Raw genomic sequence first — 23,750 nt, forward strand, 5'->3', positions numbered from 1 at the left:
CCGGGCTACAAGGACATCCGTGTACTTGACTTTAGGTAAATAGACTTACTCTGAAAATGTACTCTTTATTTCAATTGGAATATCCTTTTGTGTATTTTATATATACAACAATGATCAGAATGATTTGGATGCTGTAATTTAGTGCTATTTCTGGTAGGTTTGTATTCCCAATGCTAGTTTTTCAGGTGAGGAAACTGAATTAGAAAAAGGCTAAATAATGTATTCAAGGAGACATACTACATCTATAGTTGGGCCATGGTGAGAACTTAGGAATTCATGTCCCCAGCCTGTTGCTGACATGTTACACTGCTTTGATTTGACACTGAGGGGAGCCTGAAGTCAGATTAGATGTGACCTCAAGGTCCTACTAAAGCTTGTCAGTGTTCCACTGAGGTGACTTTGACGTCTCGGTGCGAGGCCACTCTGGAGAAGATGCATTCATCTTCATTTCAAACGTAATAGTTCTGAGTAAACCAGAGATCTTTTTTTAAGATGGTTCTTCCCTGCCTTAGACCTGCTGCATGACACTTGTGAACATTTTTTAAGTGACTACTTTGTATTAGGCATTTCACATTCCTAAGCTCACATCACTCTCTCAGAATAAATATTATTAGTACTCATTTTACAGAGGAGCAAACAGGTTTAAAGGGATGAAGTTTTAGCCGAGAATATCAGAGAGCTTGTAAATTAGCTTGTGAATTTGGAACAAAGTAGCCGACTTTATAGTTCTTGCTCTGAACCTCCATTAGACTCAGTCCTCTGAAGGTTTGGAGTATTTGGGTGATAGCTATGACTCAGTGGTTGGGTGCAAGAGAGTATGAATGGGGGCACTCTGTAATCTTACAGCATAATTAACAGTATCAGCATCTTAGCTTTGGCATATTCCTGTCACAAACTCTGGCCTTACCAGAATTAACAGCAAGCACTGTGTACCAGGCTTTATATGTATATTAACTCATTTAATATGCATATTAAATGAGATAGTTACTATTCTCCTCATTGTTTCTGATAAGGAAACCAGAGCACAGGAGTTTAAATAATTTACCTAAGGACACTCAGCTAGTTATTAGTACAGAGGAGAGGGCAAGCATCGTAAATTGACCCTCCACCTATTTTGACACCATGACCAGTCTCTCCAGTTCAGTCTTAGCACTTTTCACAGAATACTGCCTCCAGTTGTGGCTAAAGCTCATATGAGAACCTGAGAATGTGAGGCCTTTTGGATTTCTGTACTCTTATATACGTAAACCTCTCAATTGGCTGCACATGAAAGGCAACATGGCCTTTGGAGCCAACTTGCCTAGGTTAAAATCCTGTTTTTGGCACTCTGGCTGGATGATTTGGGGTAAAGTACCAAGTCTTAACTTCTCATTTGTATAAAAAAGACAATTTATCCTGACTTACTAAAAAATACTTTTGGTAAGTAATTTAGCCTTTTTGTTGCTCAGTTTCTTTACCTGTAATATAGGAATACTAACGATCCTTAATAAGTCTTAATGAGGATTGAATGAATTAATTTTTATAAAATGCTTAGCACAGTTTCTGGCACATGGAAAGTTCTATTAAGTGTCTGTCACATAAAATAAATAAACATTAAAGGCTATGCAATGCCCTGTAGTTTTAAGGGGCTGACTTTCACCAGCCCCTTAAAACCTTAAAATCTGACTGTATACCACCTGATTTACTGTTCATTTATTTTAGTTTTAATTCTAAGTAACACATTGCATCTCTCAAAGAGTGTTCCCAGTTTTGTTAGTGCCAACTACTGGGGTCCTCTGCTGATCTACTAAAAAGAGCGTGTTTATAAAGAGATAACCTTCTGTGAATTGTTTAAAAAGCATTTTACCAAAGTTTAAAGATATAATGACTATTTATTTTAAAGTAGAACATGTTCTCCACCCTTGCTTACTTCCTTCAAACTACAGGAATTTGTCAGCTTCTAATACTATGCAAACATTTTCATTTAAGGGAACATTTCAGGGGAAGTATATTGAGAACTTGCACTTTGATGAACGAGAACTGTCTTAAACTCTACTTAACATTTTCAATTTTTATTTTCAGATCCCCCAAGGAAAATGGCAGGTAGAGTACTTTTTGGCACTTTCTATACTGTTCAGTGAATGAGAAGGTAGTTTAGAAAATATGGTAGACTTAGGTCCAAGGGAGCATGGCTCAATTCTTTTATCACTTCTAATACCACTATCCATCACCTTACAGATCAGGGTTTGACAAACTATTTCTCTTAAGGGTCAGATAGTAAATATTTTAAACTTTTCAGGTCACATTATCTCTGTTGCAGCAGTTCAACTCTGCCAGTATCAGATGAAAGTAGATATAGGCAATACAGTGAAAATGAATGTGTGTGGCTATTTTCCAATATATCTTAATTATATTCACTGAAACCTGAAATTTAATTTTTACATGTCACAAAACATTGTTCTTCTTTTGATTTTTTTCATTCATTTAAAAATATAGAATCCATTAATTCAGGGACAGTGGGCTGGATTTAGCTCACAGGCTATAGTTTACAGACCTCTTATAGAGTGGTAACTGAGAAGTACTTTCAAATATTGAGTCACACTTAATTTAAAACAAGAATAAAAACTTGAGTTAATGTAAACATTTTCAAGTATGCGTGCATTCAATAACATAATCAAGTGTCACTTTAAGTGATAAATGAAGGGGAGAAAGCTGATCTCTGCAATAGTTCATTTGTAGAAACAGCTGCTCTCTGAAATTTCTTTGAAGAAGCACATGTGATATAGATACATAGTCAATACCCCTTGTGAAAGTCGCTTGTAATTTTTTTTGTCTTTTGATTCTAAATTTATTTAAAATTCACTTTCTCCTAAAAGGTTGGTTAGTATAATATATAATTTATGAAATATATTCACAGGCTAAATATGGGCATGTTTAGAGATACAGTAATATTCCTTCATTGTAATATTTTATATTTGGAAAGGGCTTTCTGACTTCCTCAGTTTCATTTATGTTGTTTTAGCCAGTATTTACTAAGTGCCTACTAATTAGGTAAACCCTGTGTCTACAAAAATTAGTAACTCTTAGTCTCCATCCTCTAGAATACAGTCTAATGAAAAGTGCTTTCAGATATATGTCAAAATACTAGTTCTTTTATTTTTTCATTTTACTTTCTTATATCCCTGTCAGATAGTGAAAATGAGAGTCAATATTCATTCTTCTTTGGGTGGTAAGGAAATACTACCTCAGGGAGGCAAACTGATTTGCCATAAGTTATATGAGTAGGAGTTATCAAATAATTTTACAAGGTAATCAGAATTTAGGTTTCTGTAGTCTCAAATATATAAGCTGATTTGTGTGTATATATTATAGGCACATGTGTTGATGGTCAGCACTAAACCAAAAGGCCAGGTTGTTTAATTGCTGCCTTCTTGGGAATCATTAGAATATAAAAACAACCCATACTCTGATGTTAACCATATGATCAAAAGAATGAGTCCCTCAGTGGGGACACAGACAACAAATAAACAGACAACAAATCAATATGAAGCCATTAGATTTTATAATAAAATTGTTAATCTAGGTATACTTTCTAAAACTGTTCAGTACTACCAGGTATTAGGCAGTTGATTAATTTATTCATAACTTTTTGGTATTCTTTTATTCTGTGCTATGTATGAATGAATGTATAGCACAGAAATAGTCTTATGTAATATATAATCTCTAAACATTTATAAATGTTATAAACATAACAACAAAATGTTATAAACACTTACATGCACATGAAATTTTCTATTTGCTCTGTACCTCTTTCAAGATGCACACATTATTTTAAGTTAGTAGGATCCATTTGAAGTGAATCAACAATATATATCTGCCTGGTACATATACTTCAAAAATTTAGCTTCAGGCTTTGTAAGTGTGTGTCTTCTTCCTAATAGAAGTTTTATAGAAGAAGTTTCTCTGAGTATATCTGAGTTTCTCTGAAATATATTTATTTTGGTTAATCTTAATGAGATGTGATAGCATTATTTTTTCCATTTAAGATCTGTACATGTCAAACAGCCAACCAGGGCATTTGAAGTAAGAGAATAAGAAAGGGTAAATTTCACTTCCACGGGACTGAAATCTCTGGAAATCTCTGTCAGACAGATATTTCCTCTATATAATTTTCCTCTGTATAACAGTTGTTTCAGTCTAGTTTGGAAGGTGAAAGATGATGATACATGGTCGTTGGTTACCTCATAGTTGCTGAGTGCAGAGAGCCAGCACAGCTTTCTTCAATCAGAAAATGTTTTGTCTTCCAGTGTGCATTCTGCTTCATATGTGCTCCCTTGGCCTCTTGGCTTTTATTCTGTCCCTCATCCTGAGACTTCTCTGTATTCCATTTTCCATGCCAGAACTCAGTTTGTTCTGGGTCACAGTAAAGTTCTCGGCTCTGAGAATAGATGGTTTCCAGATAACCTCAAGCATTTCTTTGAGTTTTCTTTCCAGAACAAAAACATGGTGATAAATTGTAGCATCTCTCTGAAGACTTTTATCTTCTTAAATGAATTTATCCTCACTAGACAAGGCAGATTATAATAGAAGTGTTGTTTTTAGATGTCCAAAGGAAATATTTGGGTATTAAAATTTTTTTTTGCCAATAAAAAGTAAGACCAGTAATCTAACCCAAATTACCTGATTTGCATAAATTTTTTTAATCCAGGAATATTTTTCTTGATCTTCTCTGTATGTTAGTTAAAAGTCACGCAAGGCAATCGTAGATGCCCAGTAAACACTTGACTCTCCTTGTCTTATTTTTTTATAGCCCAGAAACAAACTCAGGTGCAAACTGGCACAGCCTTTTCTTCTTCTCCAGTTTTTCCTTATCAATGCTTCCAGTCTTATGAGCCATGTTAACATGTTAATATGTTATGCAAAGACCCCAAGGAAAAGCTCATCTTTCTGGAGATGTAGACATGGTCCATTCCACAGAGCTTGAGGAGAGCATACACGTTCTCACAGAGTTGGGTCATGGCTGTGAAGCAATTGCCCCTAAAGTGATTACTCAGAAGACATAAATGTATGAAGATGATATGCATGCTCTTTAGGGTGAAAGATTACTCTTTCATATTTAGAGACTAAAAATCCTTTCGTTAAGCCAGGAGTATTGCATACTGTTATTTAAGTGGCAGAAATTCAGTTGTCTTACCTGCCTTCATTAGTGAATAAAATTTACCATTAATTTTTTCATTATTTTCAAAAGTATTTATTGAACTACTGTGAGCCAGGCATTATGCTAGATGCTTGGGACACATATGGTATAGTGAGTTCTGACCAGTAGATGTCCCTCTTACTGTTTTATTCTACCTCGAGACCATCATTTGGTTGTTTTAGAATATTTTACTGAATTTATTTCTTTACCAAAAAAGATCAGAAATTACCCATATTCTGACATGAAAAATTAAGAGATTGAAGGAAGTTCTAGATGACCAGCAGATGTCTTACCAGTTAGTAGAGCATCAGGTGTCAAAATGTGCAAATGCCACTTTAAAGCACCCTAAACCACCCCCATTGGAAGTGGCAGCTTATCAGAATATCAGATCTGGGAGGAAAACCTTATTGAAGTTACTCAGAGTGAGACAGGAACATTAAAGAGCCCTGGCTGCTTGAATGGCAGGTGAAGGATGTCACTTTCATGGTGTCCTCTGTAATCTAGGGTATGATCTGCAGCAAGCAGGCCCAGGACAGGTCCAGCACTGCTACTGCTCTCAGGGAGGAGAGTCTCTTAAGACCAATTTATGCTTACCAAACCACAAAATACAGTGCATTCTCTAGGAAGCCAATTGATCTATTTAAAGCAAGAAATATGTCTGCTGACCGACCAATTATTGCATTGGCTGGCTCATGTGTTCTTTCCCAATAAGAAAATCTGTAGGGATTTATAATCAAAAGTTCCCTTTGCAAATCTGAAATCAGAAAAAGGAAGTTGGTGATTCTAGTGGCCAGTATTATCAAGCCATGCTAGCCTGTTATGGCTGTCTACAGTCTAGGGATCTGTCTCACAAGGAAGCCACAATACACTGGTGAGAAGCATTCCACTAAATAGTAACATAAATTACTAATAGTAACATAAATTCCCTTTTCTCTAGACTTTACGAGACCATTGTCATTATGTCGATATCTTTTCTTTTTAGATCTATGAATACGTTGATTAGGCTGCACTTTTCTTTTTATATTCAGATAAGTATAGATTTCTGTTCATTCAGTTGGCACTGGGTACCCCTCAGTGCCAGGGACCAAGCTGACCACAGGATAGAAACTCAAGGAGAGATTGAAAGGCAGTCGCTGTAAAACAGAATCTTTACAAAACAACAAAGGCTATAATCAAGGAATATATAAGAATATGTAAGTAAGTTCAGAGGAAGAAGCGCTTAATTTATTTTAATGCTTTGATTTGGGAGTCATTTTGCTCCTACAGAATGTCTGAACGTGGCAAATTGTTTCTATCGCATGTCTGGTTTACCTCTGGGAAGAGAGTATTCTCCTTTCCTCTGAAGCAATTTCGGTATAGCTTGCTGGGTACTGCCCTTGATGACTGTGTCTCACAGGCGGACTGGAAGCTACATTGTCGACTGGAGCAAAGCTGTCTTCATAATGACTTTTTTTCTGTTCATAGCTTAATTAAAGCTGCTGAGAGTAGCATAGTAGTTCAGAATGCAGATGCTGGAGTCAGTCAGGTTGGTGTTTGAATATTGATCTACCACTTACATGTTGTGAAATTTTAGGCATGTCTTTTAAGTTCTTTAAAGCTCAATTTCTTCAACAATAACCTGAAAATAATAAAACCTTCCTAAGGTTATTATGAAAATTAAATGAAATAAAGCATGGGAAATACCTGTCACATTGTAAGCACTTACAAAATGTTAGATTTAGTTGTTAGAGAAATCTGAGTTAGAGTTTAGAAAGAGTATTCCTTTTGGCTTTAAAATTTTATATTCTGATACTATTTTCCCAAAATGTCTGTTTAAGAAAATATCAAATGACACATTAATTCATATTTATTTATTTTTACTCTATCCTTTATTCCAAGAAATCTTCTCTTTGTTTACTCATGGAAAGGTGCATAGTGTAAAAGCCAATTCCCAGACAAAGTTATTTGTTAGCACTTGTCAAGGTTTTGTTCAGCTCATTAATGAGGGAGCCATCAGAAAATGCGAGCGTTTCTAGAGCATTTGAAAAACAGAAGTTTATACAGTTAATTGGGAAAGAATTACTTGGTTAGATGCAAAATTAGTTAATTCCTTATGGGGTAGTAAACTCATAAACTTTGGAGTTATCATTCCAACCAGGCCAAAAAAAAAAAAAAAATCAACAAAAAGGATGTCTTCTGAGAGACTAAAATAACTGTCATATTAGAAAATATTCTACCATTATATTAAAAAAAATTCACAAATCATAATTTGCTTTATTTCCAAGTGTTTCATATTTTCCTCCTACAATAAATAACTGTTCTAGTTTATAGTAATTAAGCTTCTTCATTGCTTCATTCCCCCTTGTGGAATACAAAATTCTTTCAACAGCAATAATAAAGAGATATGAGATGATTACCAATTGTTGGGTGGAGTTAGAATGTTTTGTTTTTATCGGAGGAGAAATGCTAATATGGAAAACAAGAAGCAGGCTGAGAGTCAAGAGGAGCAGCTGGCTTTGAAGGAGGAAAGCAGGTGTGAGAATGTGGAGGAAGAGGATGCTCCCGTATTCTGCAAGGTCACCTCTGGACTTCCTTAGATTTCTTCCCATGTTCTTAGAGCTATGACCCTCTCTTCTCTAGGAAAAAGGAGGAGATGGCAAAAGTTTGCCCAGGGTCTGCAGAGAATGGTGATGGAAACCATGCTTTATGAGACTCTCCTTCTAGGTCTAATGTTTGTTCTCACTGGGTTCAAAGCTCCTCCCTTTGTTCTCTCTTAGCAGGGCCTAATCTATTCTCTCTTTTCATTCATAGTGGCATTGATGTCCACTATGCAGTAACCTTCAATGGTGAGGCCATCAGTAATACTACCTGGGACCTAATCAGCCTTCACTCCAACAAGGTGGAAAACCATGGTCTTGTGGAATTGGATGATAAGCCCACTGCTGTTTATACAATTAGTAACTTCAGAGATTATATTGCTGAGACACTGCATCAGAATTTTTTGCTGGGGAACTCTTCTTTGAATCCAGATCCTGAATCCCTTCAGCTTATCAATGGTGAGTTTGAAATTGATATGGAAATCCTTATATAGTTTTAGTTTCTTTTCTCGTATGCTCTGGAGAAAACTAATGTCTCTAAATATATACAGTTCTGAACATTCTCTAGACTGCATCCTTTTATGAATGGAGCTTTAGCTATGCAGCTATTTTGGGTAAATTAATCAAGGGCTCTATGATTAGAGAAGGCCACTCTTTGTGGAGACAGAAGGCCACTTTTTGTAGAGAATAACATGATTTTTAGAAATAGTTTAGAGAAATGGAAGCAAAGTATAAGAAAGTAAAGTAGTACATGGAATTATAAACTGAAACAGGCTGTAGTCCTGCCCGGGCAACCAACACATCAACTGTCTAGAGGCAAGTCAGCTGGTAAAGGCTTAAAAGCCAGAGAGCAGAAGAGAAAGAGCAGCTCCAGGAAAATGGATGGAAGACCTTGGTCAAAGAAGAGCTGATCCTGGTTGCTGGGCAGAATCCCAGGGAATCCAATACTAAGTTTGAATTCAGATAGCTGTACACATCCAGTATTTATCCAAAATCAATAGGTGGGTCTAAGATCATCAAGGAGAGGCTGACAACACTGGATTTAGGGGCTAAAGAGTAGCCTAGCCAACCTGGCATTAAAGCTGGCTAAGGGTCTGGTTACCGGTGTGCAAGAGCTCAACTCATCGGAGACATGGCGTCTTGTTAACTTACTTGTTACTTCATGTTTGCTTCTCCACAATTTCTTCACTCGGTAGTCTAACTTTTAAAACGTCCAGAGTGTATTTTATTGAAGTGACCGTATGGAAAAACTACCAGCTGCCAAAGAGGAAGATCCATGAATGAGAAGCAATACTAACAATGATGCGTTTTTAGAGCCTCCCCAACTCCCACATATCCTTCAGAGAAAGGAAGCCTCTGTTCTTTCAGGCAGCTGCCAACCTTGGCCTGTGTGTGTGTGTGTGTGTGTGTGTGTGTGTGTGTGTGTGTGTGTGTGTGCACGTGTGTGCGCACGCGTGTGTGATAATAAAAATAGATACAAAGGAGAGAGAAAAGAGAAACAAATTTTTAACAAAATTTTACTATGTATAATTCCTTCCTAAATAAGATATTTTTTTGAGAGACTGAACTAAAACTTTGAATTGCTTTTCGATTATTTTGGCTGCTGGACTGATGTTTCTTTAACATGATAGTGTGCTGAGACAGCCACAAAGTGGCCTGGACTTTATGGGCGTTATATAGGACTTTAAAGTGAAGAAACTCTCTTCAGTGGATGATAGTGATATTAAACTATCAGTTCTAAAATAGTAGGGGGCCTTCGTATATTAGAGCAGGGTGGATACCCTGAGCTTACTTCCTCATGAGCTTTTTTTCTCTGTTAAATCTTGTTAGAATACCTAAGTCAGATAAAATAGTGAAAAGAGGTTTATTATAATCTGAAATTGTTACAGTCCTTTTGGCAAGGCTGATATGGACTAGCTGGGGGCTACCTAAGAAGACAGCATTTGGCAGAAGATTCCAGGAATCTGGATATTGGGATCAAACAGAAAATATATAGCTAAGAGGTCATGACCTGAGGGAGATGGGCACCTAAATTGACCTTCCAAGGGCAGGGTGGTGGAAGAATGGCATGAGGATTAAGGTATGCAATAGGCAAAGTCAGGTTGTTTGGGAAAACTAAATTCACAAACAGCTAGCAAAGTCTTCCTTTTATGTGGGGCCTCTGGGTAGAGATATCTCCTCGAAGGTGCCCTAAAAAAGAGGTTAACGGTCCTCTCAGAAATTCCAAGAGAGTTCAATGAAAGCTTCAGGATATGCAGTACAAACTATTTCAGGTGCTTTGATCTTTCATTAGATGTACTTTTCAATAACTCAGAATTTTTTCCCTAAAATCTATTTTTTTTTGTCATGCCAACTTCAAAGTTGGGAATGGCTACAGCTTTCTAGGTAACTTGATCATCATCGAAAGATATGTTCATCCTCAATCTCATCATTCTTGTTCTTCACAGAAGACAAGATAACTGTATACAAAACTGAAAAAGAGTTTTAGAAAATACTTAAACCAAATAAGGTTTTTGGTTTCTGATTGATCTCTCTATGTCAGGCCTGATAGGACAGGTGAACAGGGAGATATTCTGCTTCTATTTTTGGTACATATACCAGTTCACCCTCCTGGCAATCCTTTCTTTTTAGCTTTCATTGATTCCCTCTCCCCTTCAGGCAAAATCAGTTTCTCCTATGTCTATGTTCCCATATACTGTATAGAAGCCCCTCGCATCATTTATAATTTGTATTTATCTCTCTGACATAGAAAGTACTTCCACAAGAGAAACTTGGCTTTATTATTGTTTATTGCCTCAACTTTATAAAAGTCTATAGTAACTAGCAAAGATTCAGTAAGTTTTTGTTGAATTAAATTATACAACCTGCTGTCTTAACTTTATTGCTTTGTAGTATTGGTATAGTGATAAACTCTCTGGTGTCCTAGCCAGAGAAACTTTCTGCCAAAAAAGGAAATTGTTTTGTATAATTTTCTCCATCATAAGCATCAACCAAATGAGTTGGAATTTCAGTTTGACTTTCTCATTAAAATGAAAAAAATCAATGTAAAAACAACTGTTTCATAGGAATCTTGTAAAGAATAAAAACTGCTTGAGAAAGGAAAGAAAGTAATATAGGAGTGTCCTACATATAATAATGGGAAGAATATTTTATGTTGGAGTCTTAGAATTCAGACAGATTGTGCTAATATACGTAAAATATCTGAATAAAGTAGCAAGCATTTTCTAAGCAAGTCTCCCCCATCTGTTCTGCTCAAATCTAAACTATAAAAAAGAACTTGGTTTCTAGTTGTCTCTGAACCTCGAGTACAATAATGTCTCAATTAAAAATGTTCTTTAATATTGTTATTTCTTCAGTGAGAGGAGTTTTACTACCCCAAACTGAAGACCTGGTTTGGAACACCCAAATTTCAAGTCTTCAGGCAACCTCACCATCTATTCTGGTAAGTATATTTCTGTGTTTTATGCTAGACTAGCCCCTCAAGCTTCACTTCTTCATACCCTTACCTGCTTACTTTGGCATCACAAATTTCTCGAGCTGTTCCTGCTTCAAATAGTCTCTTACATCATCCCTGGAACATTATTCATAGTTGTCAGTTCATGAATCCCAAGTATTGGGCTAGAAATTTAAGCCTTCTGCAGTGGTTAAATGGAATCCACACATTTGACATTGCTAAACTTCACACGGTAGAAAACTTATTTATGGTTCATATTTGTATGGCAATAATTAAGGTATAAGTGCCCACTGAGTTGTTCTCTAAAAGTTACACAGAAATAGTTTCTATAGGCAAGGCTATAAATTGATGTACATAGATGCAGAGTATAGATTTTTGCTCTAAGGATTGTATTGAAGAAAATGTTTGGACTCCAAAGCATATAGAACAGTGCGTGTATGGAAAGGAGAGGAGGGAGAGTAAAAATATTGGCTAGCTGACAAATGACAGAGACTCTAAATCAGGTCTCCTTTCAACTTGGGCTGAAAACATTCTCATTTGTACAGAAACAGTGTGGAATGAACTTTTATTTTTGTTCTTACTACCCAAGTTTCCTGGCTACTTCTCTACTCCCTCCAAACTTCCCCATGCCACTTTACCCATAGGGAAGTATCCAGAAAAAAAGAAAGTGGCTTCTTTAAGTGAAGAAAACAACAATGACAACTACAACCACAACCCGACTAGACACTCACTTGTCTACAATGAGCATAGGATCATTTATTATCACATAGACATGCCAGGGCAGGGTGTGGGGAGGGGAGACTCTCTTTTATATTTCCCTTCTGCTCTCTTGAGACTTTTATTTCTGTCTCATATAACAGAAATAAATTAATGGTAATTAATTCGAAATACTTGTTTCTTGGCTTTAACACAGCAATGAAAATTTAGAAAACCTAATCAAAATTCACTTAACCATTACTATAAGCAGCCATTTCTTCTACTCAGTTATAGAGCAACACAGTTCTGAAAAGCGGAATCACTGGAAATAACTCTTTTTACCGAGTTCCATATTGAAGAAAAAAGGTTAGCGGGGGATTGACATCAGAGATTACGTTAATTTTGTGTTTATTTATTCATTTACTTATTCATTCATCCGAATATATTTATTTTGTGCCGTTCATGCCAAGTTTTGGGGAAAATAAGTTGAATAAGGTGTGGCCTTGCCTACAAGAAGTTTCCAGTCTGGTAGCAGTAGACAGACTTCTACACAAATAAGGTGATGCTACCACAGAAGTCCATCCAGGGCACAGTGGCGGGGAGTTGGTGATTCATTGTGATCAGGGCACCACTAGTCTCTTTCGCTAATCACATTTAACTCAGAGCTTCTCTACACACAGAAGATCTGTGGTGATAATTTAGATATTATAAAGACAGGAATTTCTATATAAGCCAGCTGTTGCAAACCAGAGACCAGCTGCTGGCTAGATCCAGTTATAGACATGTGCTTTAGGGTCAAGTTAAAAAAAATGCACAAATATTTAAAAATTAGGAAATTTTTGCAACTTCTTTTGAAAACTTGGAAGATTTGGTATCTTTAAGTTCACATTCCCTTATTTCAGAAAGTGGCTGGAGCTTGGCTGAAAGTGACTGCCCCTTCGGGCAAGCACTGACTAACTGGGTTCATTTGTTCATTTATATTACTTGTTCTGTGGTTCCATTTGCATTTATGCCAACCCTTTAGTTTTTTGAATAGTGATAACTGTAGGGCATTAACTAACAATTTGTGGAGACAATAAAATGTTAATGGATGATAATTAAGACATGAAAAAAAGAATGATTAATTAGAAGTGTATGGTTATTGTTCTTTTTTCTTTTTGGCAAACAGTTAACAAGATTTTGTTCCTTAATAAGAGTGAGATTTCTTTAAACTTGATTCGATTTTTAGAAATTATTTTAGAGGTAGGAATGTTGGGACATTGAATTTGATACCTTTTGGCATTCTGTCTTGGAAAATCACTTGTCACAAAGTATGCTTTCTATAGCATAGCAGGTCTTTCAACTGGCATTAGCAGAAATGAAACTGGCCAATATAATATTAAACTTGTTAATATACTACATTGAACTAAAAGAAGAATTCATGAGTTGAATTTGTTACTATGGGACATTTATCCATATAAAAATAAATGAAGTGCTTTTTCTGGCATGTAGGTGGTCACCTTTCAAAATGTTTGAGAAACTTCATTGCCATTTTTTAGGGGGTACTTATTTGGAATAGATGGCCTGCCTTCTCTATTTAAAAAGTCAAGTGTCTACTTTCACATTTTATGTTGCTTACTTGTGACTTGACTTTTATTAAAGATATTAAGTGTTACTTTTAATTTTTATGGAATGAAAAGGCATTTAGTTTATAGATGTATTGCTTGGGAATTTCTTTTTCATTCAGAATGCAGCTGCTTTCTTAATGTGTGTCAAGTCATAGGCACTGTCTGATAAAATTCGATTTCTTAATACTGGTTAAAGGGCTTAAACCATTTAGGTTAGAATTTTGAAAAAGTGCAGATTTAGAATTTGTAAGGATGGAAAATACCTGACTCACCTGGAAGCACGAGTGGCTTTAACACTTCTCTAGAAGTGGTTTTAGATAATTAAGAGAAAAAAAAGGTAAAATTGTCATCATCATAACTATTTTTTTTAAGGAACAGAACTTGGTATTGAGCAAATGGCTGTCTTTTCTCTGAATGCATATATGGTTTTAGATTCTAGAAGGAGAAATGGGAAAGGAAGAAACTTTTCTTTCTGTGTGAATAATCTCTATATTCAACATAGCAGACATTTAAATATTAGAAAATGTCCCCTCCCCTTTGTGTTCACCCATGTTTTATAGATCTGTGCACATATGCCAACTTGAATGAGAATGGACTGCCAAATCTGTTAGCTCTAGTTTTTCCTCTGGGAATCCTTTTGACATCTGGATATATACACTTGTACATATATCTCTCAATGAATATAGTGGGCAAAGCATGGGGATCGAGAACTCTAGAAAGTCAGACACTAGTTCTGATTTTTTTCTCTTTTTTGTGGGACATTTCACTTCTATGAATCGCAGTTTCTTATCTTTAATAGGCAAGGTTGGTCTACATGATTCTTAAGAGTCCTTCTAGTTCTAAAATTTGATACTTCATGTTCATGCATATGCACATGCTCAGTTCCCCTTCCCAACACAGGTGTTTATAAATGCAAGGATGGCCTTATAAAGAACCTGAGCCTTTGGCAAGACAAAAGCTGGTATTTTTATTTTTTTTCTTTTCATATTCTAGACTTCAATTTGTTGTCTTTTTATTTATCCGAAATTGAATTCTTACACTCTCCAACTGGCCCATTCTGTCCCTTCTCCTCCAGCTTTATTGAAATATAATCAACACATAACATTATATAAGTTTAAGGTGTACAATGTGATGATTTGATACACTTATATATTGTGAAATGTTTGCCACAGCAGTGTTAGTTAATACCTCTGTCACTTCACACAATTGTCATTTTTTTTATGTGTGGTGAGAACACTCAAGATTTACTCTCTAGGCAACTTACAAGTATATAGCACAATATTGTTAACTGTACTCACCATGTTGTACATTAGATATTTAGAACTTACTCATCTTATAACTGCAAGTTTGTACCCTTCACCAGTTTGAGAGTTTTTTATCATGAAAGAATGTTGTATTTTGTCAAATGCTTTTTCTGCATATATTGAGATGACCATATGATTTTTATGCTAATTCTATTAATATGGTATATCACATTTATTAATTTCATTATAATATATAGTACATATGGTAAATACATTGTTATTGTTTTGCATATATTGGCTTATAGTTTTCTTATAGTGTCTTTGTCTGGTTTTGGTATCAGGGTAATACTGGCCTTGTAAAATGAGTTTGGGAGTGTCCCCTCCTCTTCAGTTTTGGAGTGAGTTTAAGAAGGATTGGTATATTCCTCTCTAAATGTTTGGTAGAATTCACTGGTAAAATCTCTGGTCCTGGGCTTTCCTTCGTCGGGAGGTTTTTTGTTATTGAGTCAATCTCCTTACTAGTAATTTGTCTGTTTAGATTTTCTATTTCTTTATGATTCAGTTTTGGTAGGTTGTACATGTCTTGGAATTTATCTATTTCTTATGGCATAGGGTTGTTGGCATATGGTTGTACGCAGTAATCTGTTATTTTCTTTTGTATTTTTGTGGTATCAGTAGTAATGTCTTCTTTTTCCTTTCTGATTTTATTTGTCTTCTCTCTTTTTTTGAGTCTAGTTAGTTTTTCCAATTTTGTTTATCTTTTTAAAAAACTGGCTTTTAGTGTTGTTGATATTTCCTATTGCTTTTCTACTCTGATCGTTGATATTTTCTTCTTTCTGCTAACTTTGGGCTTTGTTCTTTTTTTTCTAGTTCTATAATGTGTAAAGTTAGTTATTTGAGATTTTCCTTTTTTCTTATTGTAGGTATTTATTGCTAGATATTCTCCTAGAACTGCTTTTGTTGCATCCTGTAAGTTTTGATATGTTGTGTTTTCATTATTGTTTGTTTCAAGACTTTTTCCCCCTCTTTGGATTACTTTTTTCTTTTTTTGACCCATTGGTTATTCAAGAGTGTGTTCTTTAATTTCCCAGGCTATATCCTCTTCTTGAGAGCTTTAAAAAATATTAAGTCTAAGTTCCATCCTCAGACCAATTAAGTTAGAATCCCTGGGGTATAGGACCTAGGCATTGGTGTTTTAAAAATGCTTCTATGGGAGCATTTGAGATCTTGCTCCCTGGCATATGTCATCAGTTTTGCTCAAATCAACTCTTATAAAAATTCAAAAAAAAAAGAAAATTAAAAGCTTCCATGTGATTTTAATGTTATTTAGAGTAGAGAATGATTATGCTATTTTCCATTTCCAGTTTTCACTCAGGAAATATTTTATGAATTTCTTCTATGCATATGGCACTGCTTGTGTTTAGTTATTCATAACCCAGCATAGATGGAAATATATAACCCCCCACCAAATGTTATGGCCATTTTACCTATTAGCATCATCACTAAACTTTTTTACGTAGACTAATCTTCGTAATAGCATGTTCAAGGATTGTTTCTGTCTACTTTTTTATTCCTGAAGCTAAATTTTAATATAAGTATTACATTAGTAAAAAGTCACTAGGAAGAGAAAGTTGTATTTTGTACATGTGATACCATTTCACAGATGTTGCTATTTGTTCGAGGTAACCAGACCACAATTTGATGTGGTGGTATTTCTTATCAAAACAAAAGACCTTAAAAATGCCTTTCAGAATGATGAATCAAATTGCTAATTGTTCATTTCAGATCTGGGCAATGTGCCGAGGTCTTTGACAACAACTTACAGGTATTAGTAACTTCTGTGTATTTAAAGTATGTAAGATAAGACAGAGAAAAAGGAATCATCTAAAGCAAGAGAAACAATATTTTCTTCCACAAATTTACTTTGTTTTAAATATGTTATCTTGTCTAGCCTCACTTTCTACATGAGTTTCAAGAGGTATATGATTTTTTCCCAGATTTTGCATCTAGTAGGTTGTTTGAACTGGGATTTGATTACAGATCTGTTTGAATCTAGATCCCATGGCCCCCCTACCCCGCAATATTACATTGCCGCCTCGTCCCTAGAAAATCTGGGAATTTAGTTAGGTAGGTGGTATTTAAAATTATTTTTATGTGTTCCTTTTATCTCTGATATGATTTAGCCTTTTTTTCACCCCCAGGATAATACCCTTCAAGCTGAATGGCCCTCAGCAGATGAATCCACCACCAGCAGTATTTCACCACTTGATTTCAGCTCTGGTCCTCCCTCAGCCACTGGCAGGGAACTCTGGTCAGAAAGCTCTTTGGGTGATTTAGTGTCTACACCCAAATTAGCCTTTCCCTCGAAGGTGGGCCTCAGTTCTTCCCCAGAGGCTTTAGAGGTTAGCAGCCTGACTCTTCATTCTGTCACCCCAGCAGTGCTTCAGACTGGCTTGCCTGTGGCTTCTGAGGAAAGGACTTCTGGATCTCACTTATTAGAAGATGGTAAGGAATTCTATTCATTTTTCATAGTTCTTTTCTTTATTGTATCAGATGAGGAGAGGAAGAGACTAGGGTTCATAGAAAAGCATGATAACATCCATAAGGAGGAAATGTCTTCAAGAGGTTGTGTGAGAAAGGGAACAATCAGATTTAATTGATTGCAATGGAGAATCCAAACAGGTAAGTAATAAGAAATGAACTTGTTGGGCTGGGCTGAGGATCAATTAATAGGTATTTTGAAAATACTATTAAAAATATATAATTAAATTACTATTAAAGAACTACTTTACTTATGTGAATATTGGAGTGGTAAGCAAACATCAAAGAAGATTATTCCAGTAGTTTTTAATAGGATTAATCGTGGGGCCAAGAGATTTTTAGCTTGCATTAGGCTTCAGAAGGAGAGAATGTAAACTAAGGCAGCTAAAGCAGAGATTAAGAAAGGAAAATCAAGTAGATGTTTTAGATGTTGTAGAGGAAAGGAAAAATCAATGTGACTTAGATATGAAGTATACATGTGAAAGAGGAAAATGAACAAAGATATAAATAATGAGTCCAGGATTTTGAACATTAGGTAAACCTGAAGGATGAAAGACAATAAACATAACAAGGAAATAGAAATTCAAAGACAAACAAAATTTCCAAGGGAATTATTTCAATACCCAATATCTTGTTATTCTTAGGGAAAGGGGGTATATTCATGAGTGATTGTATCATACCACAAAAACATAATCATATTGTCTTGTTGTTTGCTGGATACAGCAAAGTAAAACCCAGCAACTGTCTTTCTTAATCTGATGGGAAAAAATCAGGTACCTGGTTTTAGTAAGAGGACTGAGAATATATTTTGGTAACTTTGTAGATTAATTAATAAAAAACTTTATTTTTAGGTTTAACCAAAGTCGAAGGGTCAGAAGATTTTCTTTCTATTGATCCATTGCCTTCAAGCCCACTCACTCTTCTTGTGCCAAAAGAAACAATACCATCCTTGGAAGACTCTGGGGTGTCTCTGACATCCTCCCCATATCTGGTCTCCTCTGTCACATTAGATCTTCTTGCTAAAGGAGTAACTACACCTTTTGGCTTGGACTCTTTGGCCTCCAAAGTCAAAGGCAAATTAGAAGTGAGCACTTTGATGCCAGACACATCTGTGGAAAAAGAGTTTATATTTGAGAGTGGCTTAGGTTCGGGGTCTGGGGAAAAGGTGAATCTGATTACTTGGCCATGGAGTGAGACTTCATTAGAGAAGAGCACTGAACCACCGTCCAAGTCATGGCTTGAAGATGAGGATTCACTTTTGCCAAGTGAAGGTGTCGATGAGAAACTAGTTATAGATGACAAAATAGAGTCCACAGACCCAAGTACTGAGCATTCAAAATATGGGCATTTTGATACATCCACAAAGTCTGCAGAGGAAGAGCCCCTTGGTGGACTTACTGTGCCCATCTTTGTAGAAAGCACAACTCAACCTGCATCTCTAATTCTTTCCAAGCATACATCAGAGGGACCTGACATTGATTATTACTCTGTTACCAAAGCATCTCTACTGACAGCTATCGCAATCTCTGCTTCTACTGATAAACCAGATCAAGTAGAACCCTTTCTAAAGGAGGACATGGAACAAACTGCAGAGTCATCCAGTTATGAATGGTTTGATAGCAAGAGTTCAGTAGTGAAGCCAGATATGCGACCTTTGTGGACCATATTGCCAGAATCAGATGTATTTTGGGCAAAAACTTCTTCCCTAGGGAAAGTGTCCAGAGACACGTTGGCAAGTACACCAGAGAGTATTGACAAACTCTGGTTGAAAGCTTCCATGACACAGTCTACCAAATTGCCTCCAAGTACAAGCCCCACCCTGGTGGAGGATGAAGTAATTATGGGCGTTCAGGATATTTCATTAGAACTGGACCGGATAGGCACTGATTACTATCAGCCTGAGATAATTCCAGAGGAAAATGGCAAGGTTGGTAGTTATGTGGAAATGTCTACAAATCTTCACTCCACAGAGATGGCTATTGTGGCTCGGCCCACAAAAAGAGGTGACTCAAATCACACACAGACCACAGGAGCTTTGCTGGTTTTCTTCAGCCTCCGAGTGACTAACATGATGTTTTCAGAAGATCTATTTAATAAAAACTCGTTGGAGTATAAAGCCCTGGAGCAAAGATTCTTAGAATTGGTAAGCACAAGATGTAAAATGTGGGCATTAGTGGGTAATCGTGTATGAACCACTCTTTTTCCCCCTCAACACATAAGATCTGAGCCAAGGAAAGTGTGGTCTGCTGTGGTCACTCATTTTTTTATCATCTATAAATAGTGTCATGGCCTAGGGTTGGTAGGAAAACAATAAGACAGGTGGATACAAGAAATAGAAAACAGAAATGTGGCATGAGGGTAATGTAATAACTTAGATGCTGAAGATTGTTTTTCATGAATTCTGGGACTGAAACAAGTTTGAGTCCCCCCTCCCCCCCACATTTAACTGTGAGACCAATGTTTCATGGGTACCTACGATGCCTTTACTGTTGTGATCCTTCAGTGAAATAAAGAGAATGAACTCTCTGGTGTCTATGGAGTTCCATGGAGTTCCTAAATATCACTATGAAAATCTCAGGAATCTCAAATTATTCACAATTTATACTTTTGTTGATGAACAGTTTGAATAATGTAATTAGCATACAATTTGGAAAAGGGGGAGGGATTCATCCTTGTTTATTTATTTAAGTTGTTTTGGGGGTATGTGTTGAACAAAATACAAAACATTGTCAATAAACTGACCACTTTTCATATTTTGTAGCTGGTTCCCTATCTCCAGTCAAACCTCACAGGGTTCCAGAATTTAGAAATCCTGAACTTCAGAAATGGCAGTATTGTGGTGAACAGCAGAATGAAGTTCACCAAGTCTATCCCTCCTAATGTCAACAGTGCTGTGTACATGATTCTGGAAGACTTTTGCACCACTGCCTACCAAACCATGAACTTGGCTATTGATAAATACTCCCTGGATGTGGAATCAGGTAATGATATTGATTACCGTGGTGGAATCCAGTGAGTATTCTTGTGTATTTTCTTCTACCCCGAGTCAAGGTGAATTCAATATTTGTAAGTAAAAGAGTATTATGTTAGGCAAAATTTCCACATCTTGATAATTAGTAAAATATCTCTTCCCCAGACATTAATATCACTTTTTTTTTTCAAAAGGGTTGTGCACATGCTTCCTTTACTTATTTACCTCCCCTTCCTTTTCTACCTACTCTATCTGTTTCTCTCTTTTATGTATCCGTTGGATCTCTTTGTTCTTGATACATCTCTATGTTGCCAAATCCAGTAGATTTGGACTCTTCCCTTCTATATTATTTTGATAAGTTGTTTTATCCATTTCTATTATTGTAAATTCAATGCAGATGTCAATAACTTTTCACATTTTTATATGCAAGTCAGACTTCTGAGCTCTAGAATCAATATCCAACTGTATACTTGATAACCTCAACTTGGATGTACTTTATATATATCAATCCAACTTAAGATGTCTAAGAGTGAGCTCTTGCTTTTTCCTATCTCCCTACCTTCCAGCTAAATCTTTTCCTCTCAGTTTCATCATCTTGCTAAATAGAAGCTGTGTTTACTCAGCTACTTAAGCCAGAAAGCTGGGAAGTCATTCTGATACCTCAGTTTCCATCACCCTCAACTTCAGTCACTCATCAAACATATTGATTTTAAATTCTAAATATATCTCAAATCTATACTTCTCTCTACCTCCAATGCCACTACTAGGCCAAACATTGTCAAATCTCATTTGGACCAGTTTCCCTATTACCTCTCATGGTCCCTTCTCCCATCCATTCTCCAGACAGCAGCCAGGGTGCTCCTTTTTAGACATCAATCATATTATTTTACTTTCCTGCTCAAAATACTTCAGCGGTTGCCTAGTTCAATAGCTACAATGCCTGGTTCCTATCTTCTTCCCTAATATCATCCAATGAAACTAATTTCTTTGCTCACCAAGTCAAACTAGCTCATTATTAGTTCCTTAGATTGAAAATACTTTTCTTGCCTTATAGCCTTTGTACATGCTGTCTCCTTTGCCTGAAACTCTTTCCCCTCTTGGCTGACTTCTACTCACCTTTTATGCTTCGATTCAAATGTCTCTTACTCAAGACTGACTCACCCATAGTCTAGTTTGAGTCTCCTGTTAGTTTTTCTTGTAATATTGTGTTCTTTTCCTGCTATAGAGTTTATAACTATTGTAATAATGCTAATTTATGCACATTGTTGCTTCATGACTATTTTCCCCAGTTGTGCTATCCACAAGGAATGAGGCTATATCTGTTTTATTAACCTTGCAAATAGAAGGAACTCAGAAATACTGTGAATGAATGAAATGAGCCATTATTTTTATTTAGAAGACTTGGATTTAGAAAATACCCTTGAATCCTCAGACTTTGTTCTTTTTTGACTTTCACATACCAGGCGACAGTAGTTTTGAGTAGTAGTAAGGAAGAATATCTGGGTTCGTATTTCTCCAGTGCCTTTTGATCTCACACTGGTTTGAAAGTCAGCCTTGTTCTTTAACTGAGAAAGAAGCAAACATTCTTTCCTTTGAAATCCTGTAGGACAGTATTCATTGAAAATGAGGAAAATGATTTAGTTAAGTCCCCAATATCTAAATCTCTTGCCATTTGAGTTCTCTAAGACTGGTTGCACATTCTTTGCCATGTGGTGCAGTGGAAGAAGCAATTAATTGTAATTTGTAAGGCCTGATTTCTTGCCTCTGCTCTGCCATTTATCATTTTGTGTGACTTTGGATGAGCTATTTTATCTCTGAGCCTTAGTCCATCATATATTAGATGGGGATAATATTACTTGGCCTGTGTATCTCCTGGGGCTATTCTAAGGAATAAACAGTAACATATATAAAAGCATTTGATTAGCCATACAAATGATTTATAAAACTTTTGAAAAAGTCAGTCCACTTATTTTTAAAGGGAAGTACAATAAATAAATGCATTTACTTCAATTTTGTGTGTAACTCACATGTCAGTTGCATGCCAAATCATCTGGGTTCTTAGGGACACCTTTTTCTTTAATATTCAAATGAACTGGCATTAGCCCATCCCATGTGCAGTGTAAAACCTGCATTTATGGCCCTCCCACCCCTAGTATCTCTAGGAATTAACAAGGAACCTAAATATCTCTTAATCACCTCCAGCTCTGAGTTCCTTCTCCTGAATTTCCCATCTCACATTTGTCTCGACACTTCTGGTCATTCTTCATGAAATCCCAACACAGATCACAGTCCCATTTTTGACTTTCCCAACAAGGTAGTTGACTCTATCAGATATTTGCTTATGATATGAGGATGATAAAGGAAGTTTTATCATAGCACAGCAGATGGCTTAAAATATTATTGTTAGGCGTAAATATCTTAAAATTCCCCAGTCACTCTTTCAAAGGCATTTCTTACAGGCCAACTTTTTGGACCAACCAGCTGCCATGTTACTCTGGCCATTCAGGCTGTCTTTCCAGACCCTCTTCATATTTCTTTCACTGTCATTTTTCTGGACCCATCAATCCCTTTTTTAGCCTGCCCCTGTAAAACCAGAATTCATTCTACAATTTAGGTCCCTGACTCCTATCCCAGCCTTAGCTCCAGGTCTACCTTTGTTTTTCCATAAAGTCACTGAAGTACTCTTAAACAGAGGACCATCTATTATGGGCATCCACCTTTAATCTGCACAAAGGACTGGAAAATGACTTTAAAGATACAGTCTTTTATTTACATGATTAAAATATTATTCTTGGTCTCTCTCCTTGGTCTGGAAGCAAAAGGGAGCAACATCTCTTTTCTCTTATAGATTCTATTTTCCTTCCCACAGACACTCACACATAGCCATAGAACAGTCATAATGTTTTGAAATTTTTAAATAGAATTTTCCTACTACCTGTATACTTTTAGTTAAAGGCCTTCAGATTAAAATATTATTTTATCTCAAGGTTGGCTAGAGACAAGATTGACTTGTCTCTTGCCTAATTTGTTTTCACTGAAACTCTTAAACTTCCATCAACAAAGGGAGCCATACAATATTGTCCTTATCACTCCTTATACATACACTTCTATTCCTCAGTGCTAGGCTGGGATTAGATTATTTTCTGATCACAAAGTTATGAAATGAATAATAGGATAAGGCTGTGAAGACTTAGGAAATATACAGTGGAATCCTGCTCTATAGTCCCCTTGTAGAAACTGCCCATCTGTCAGCACTTGTGTATGCTTTCCTTGTTATATAAGCATCTTATCAGCAACCCCCGGTATTAGTTTCCTAGAGTTGCTCTAACAAAGGACCACAAACTGGGTGGCTTATAACAACAGAAATTTAATCTCTCATAGTTTTGAAGACTAGAACTCCAAAATCAAGATATTGGCAGGGCCATGTTTTCTCTGAAGGCTCTAGGAAAGAATACTAGGATGAATAAAAAAATTTTTTGTGGTAT

At 36.2% G+C, this 23,750-nt stretch overlaps 1 protein-coding gene across 1 annotated transcript in view; it reads left to right on the top strand.

Moving 5' to 3' along the window:
- IMPG2 (interphotoreceptor matrix proteoglycan 2) overlaps nucleotides 1–23,750 on the top strand; it is a 73,466-nt gene that overhangs the window by 42,030 nt on the left and 7,686 nt on the right. The window contains exons 9-15 of the mRNA XM_011355700.2: nucleotides 1–35; nucleotides 2,062–2,082; nucleotides 7,967–8,211; nucleotides 11,109–11,194; nucleotides 16,955–17,258; nucleotides 18,146–19,437; nucleotides 20,056–20,275. Of these exons, the coding sequence (XP_011354002.2) occupies nucleotides 1–35; nucleotides 2,062–2,082; nucleotides 7,967–8,211; nucleotides 11,109–11,194; nucleotides 16,955–17,258; nucleotides 18,146–19,437; nucleotides 20,056–20,275 (2,203 nt within the window). The remainder of the gene's footprint in view (nucleotides 36–2,061; nucleotides 2,083–7,966; nucleotides 8,212–11,108; nucleotides 11,195–16,954; nucleotides 17,259–18,145; nucleotides 19,438–20,055; nucleotides 20,276–23,750) is intronic.

Source organism: Pteropus vampyrus, unplaced genomic scaffold (genome assembly GCF_000151845.1).
Source record: "Pteropus vampyrus isolate Shadow unplaced genomic scaffold, Pvam_2.0 Scaffold1, whole genome shotgun sequence".
Lineage (NCBI taxonomy): Eukaryota > Metazoa > Chordata > Mammalia > Chiroptera > Pteropodidae > Pteropus > Pteropus vampyrus.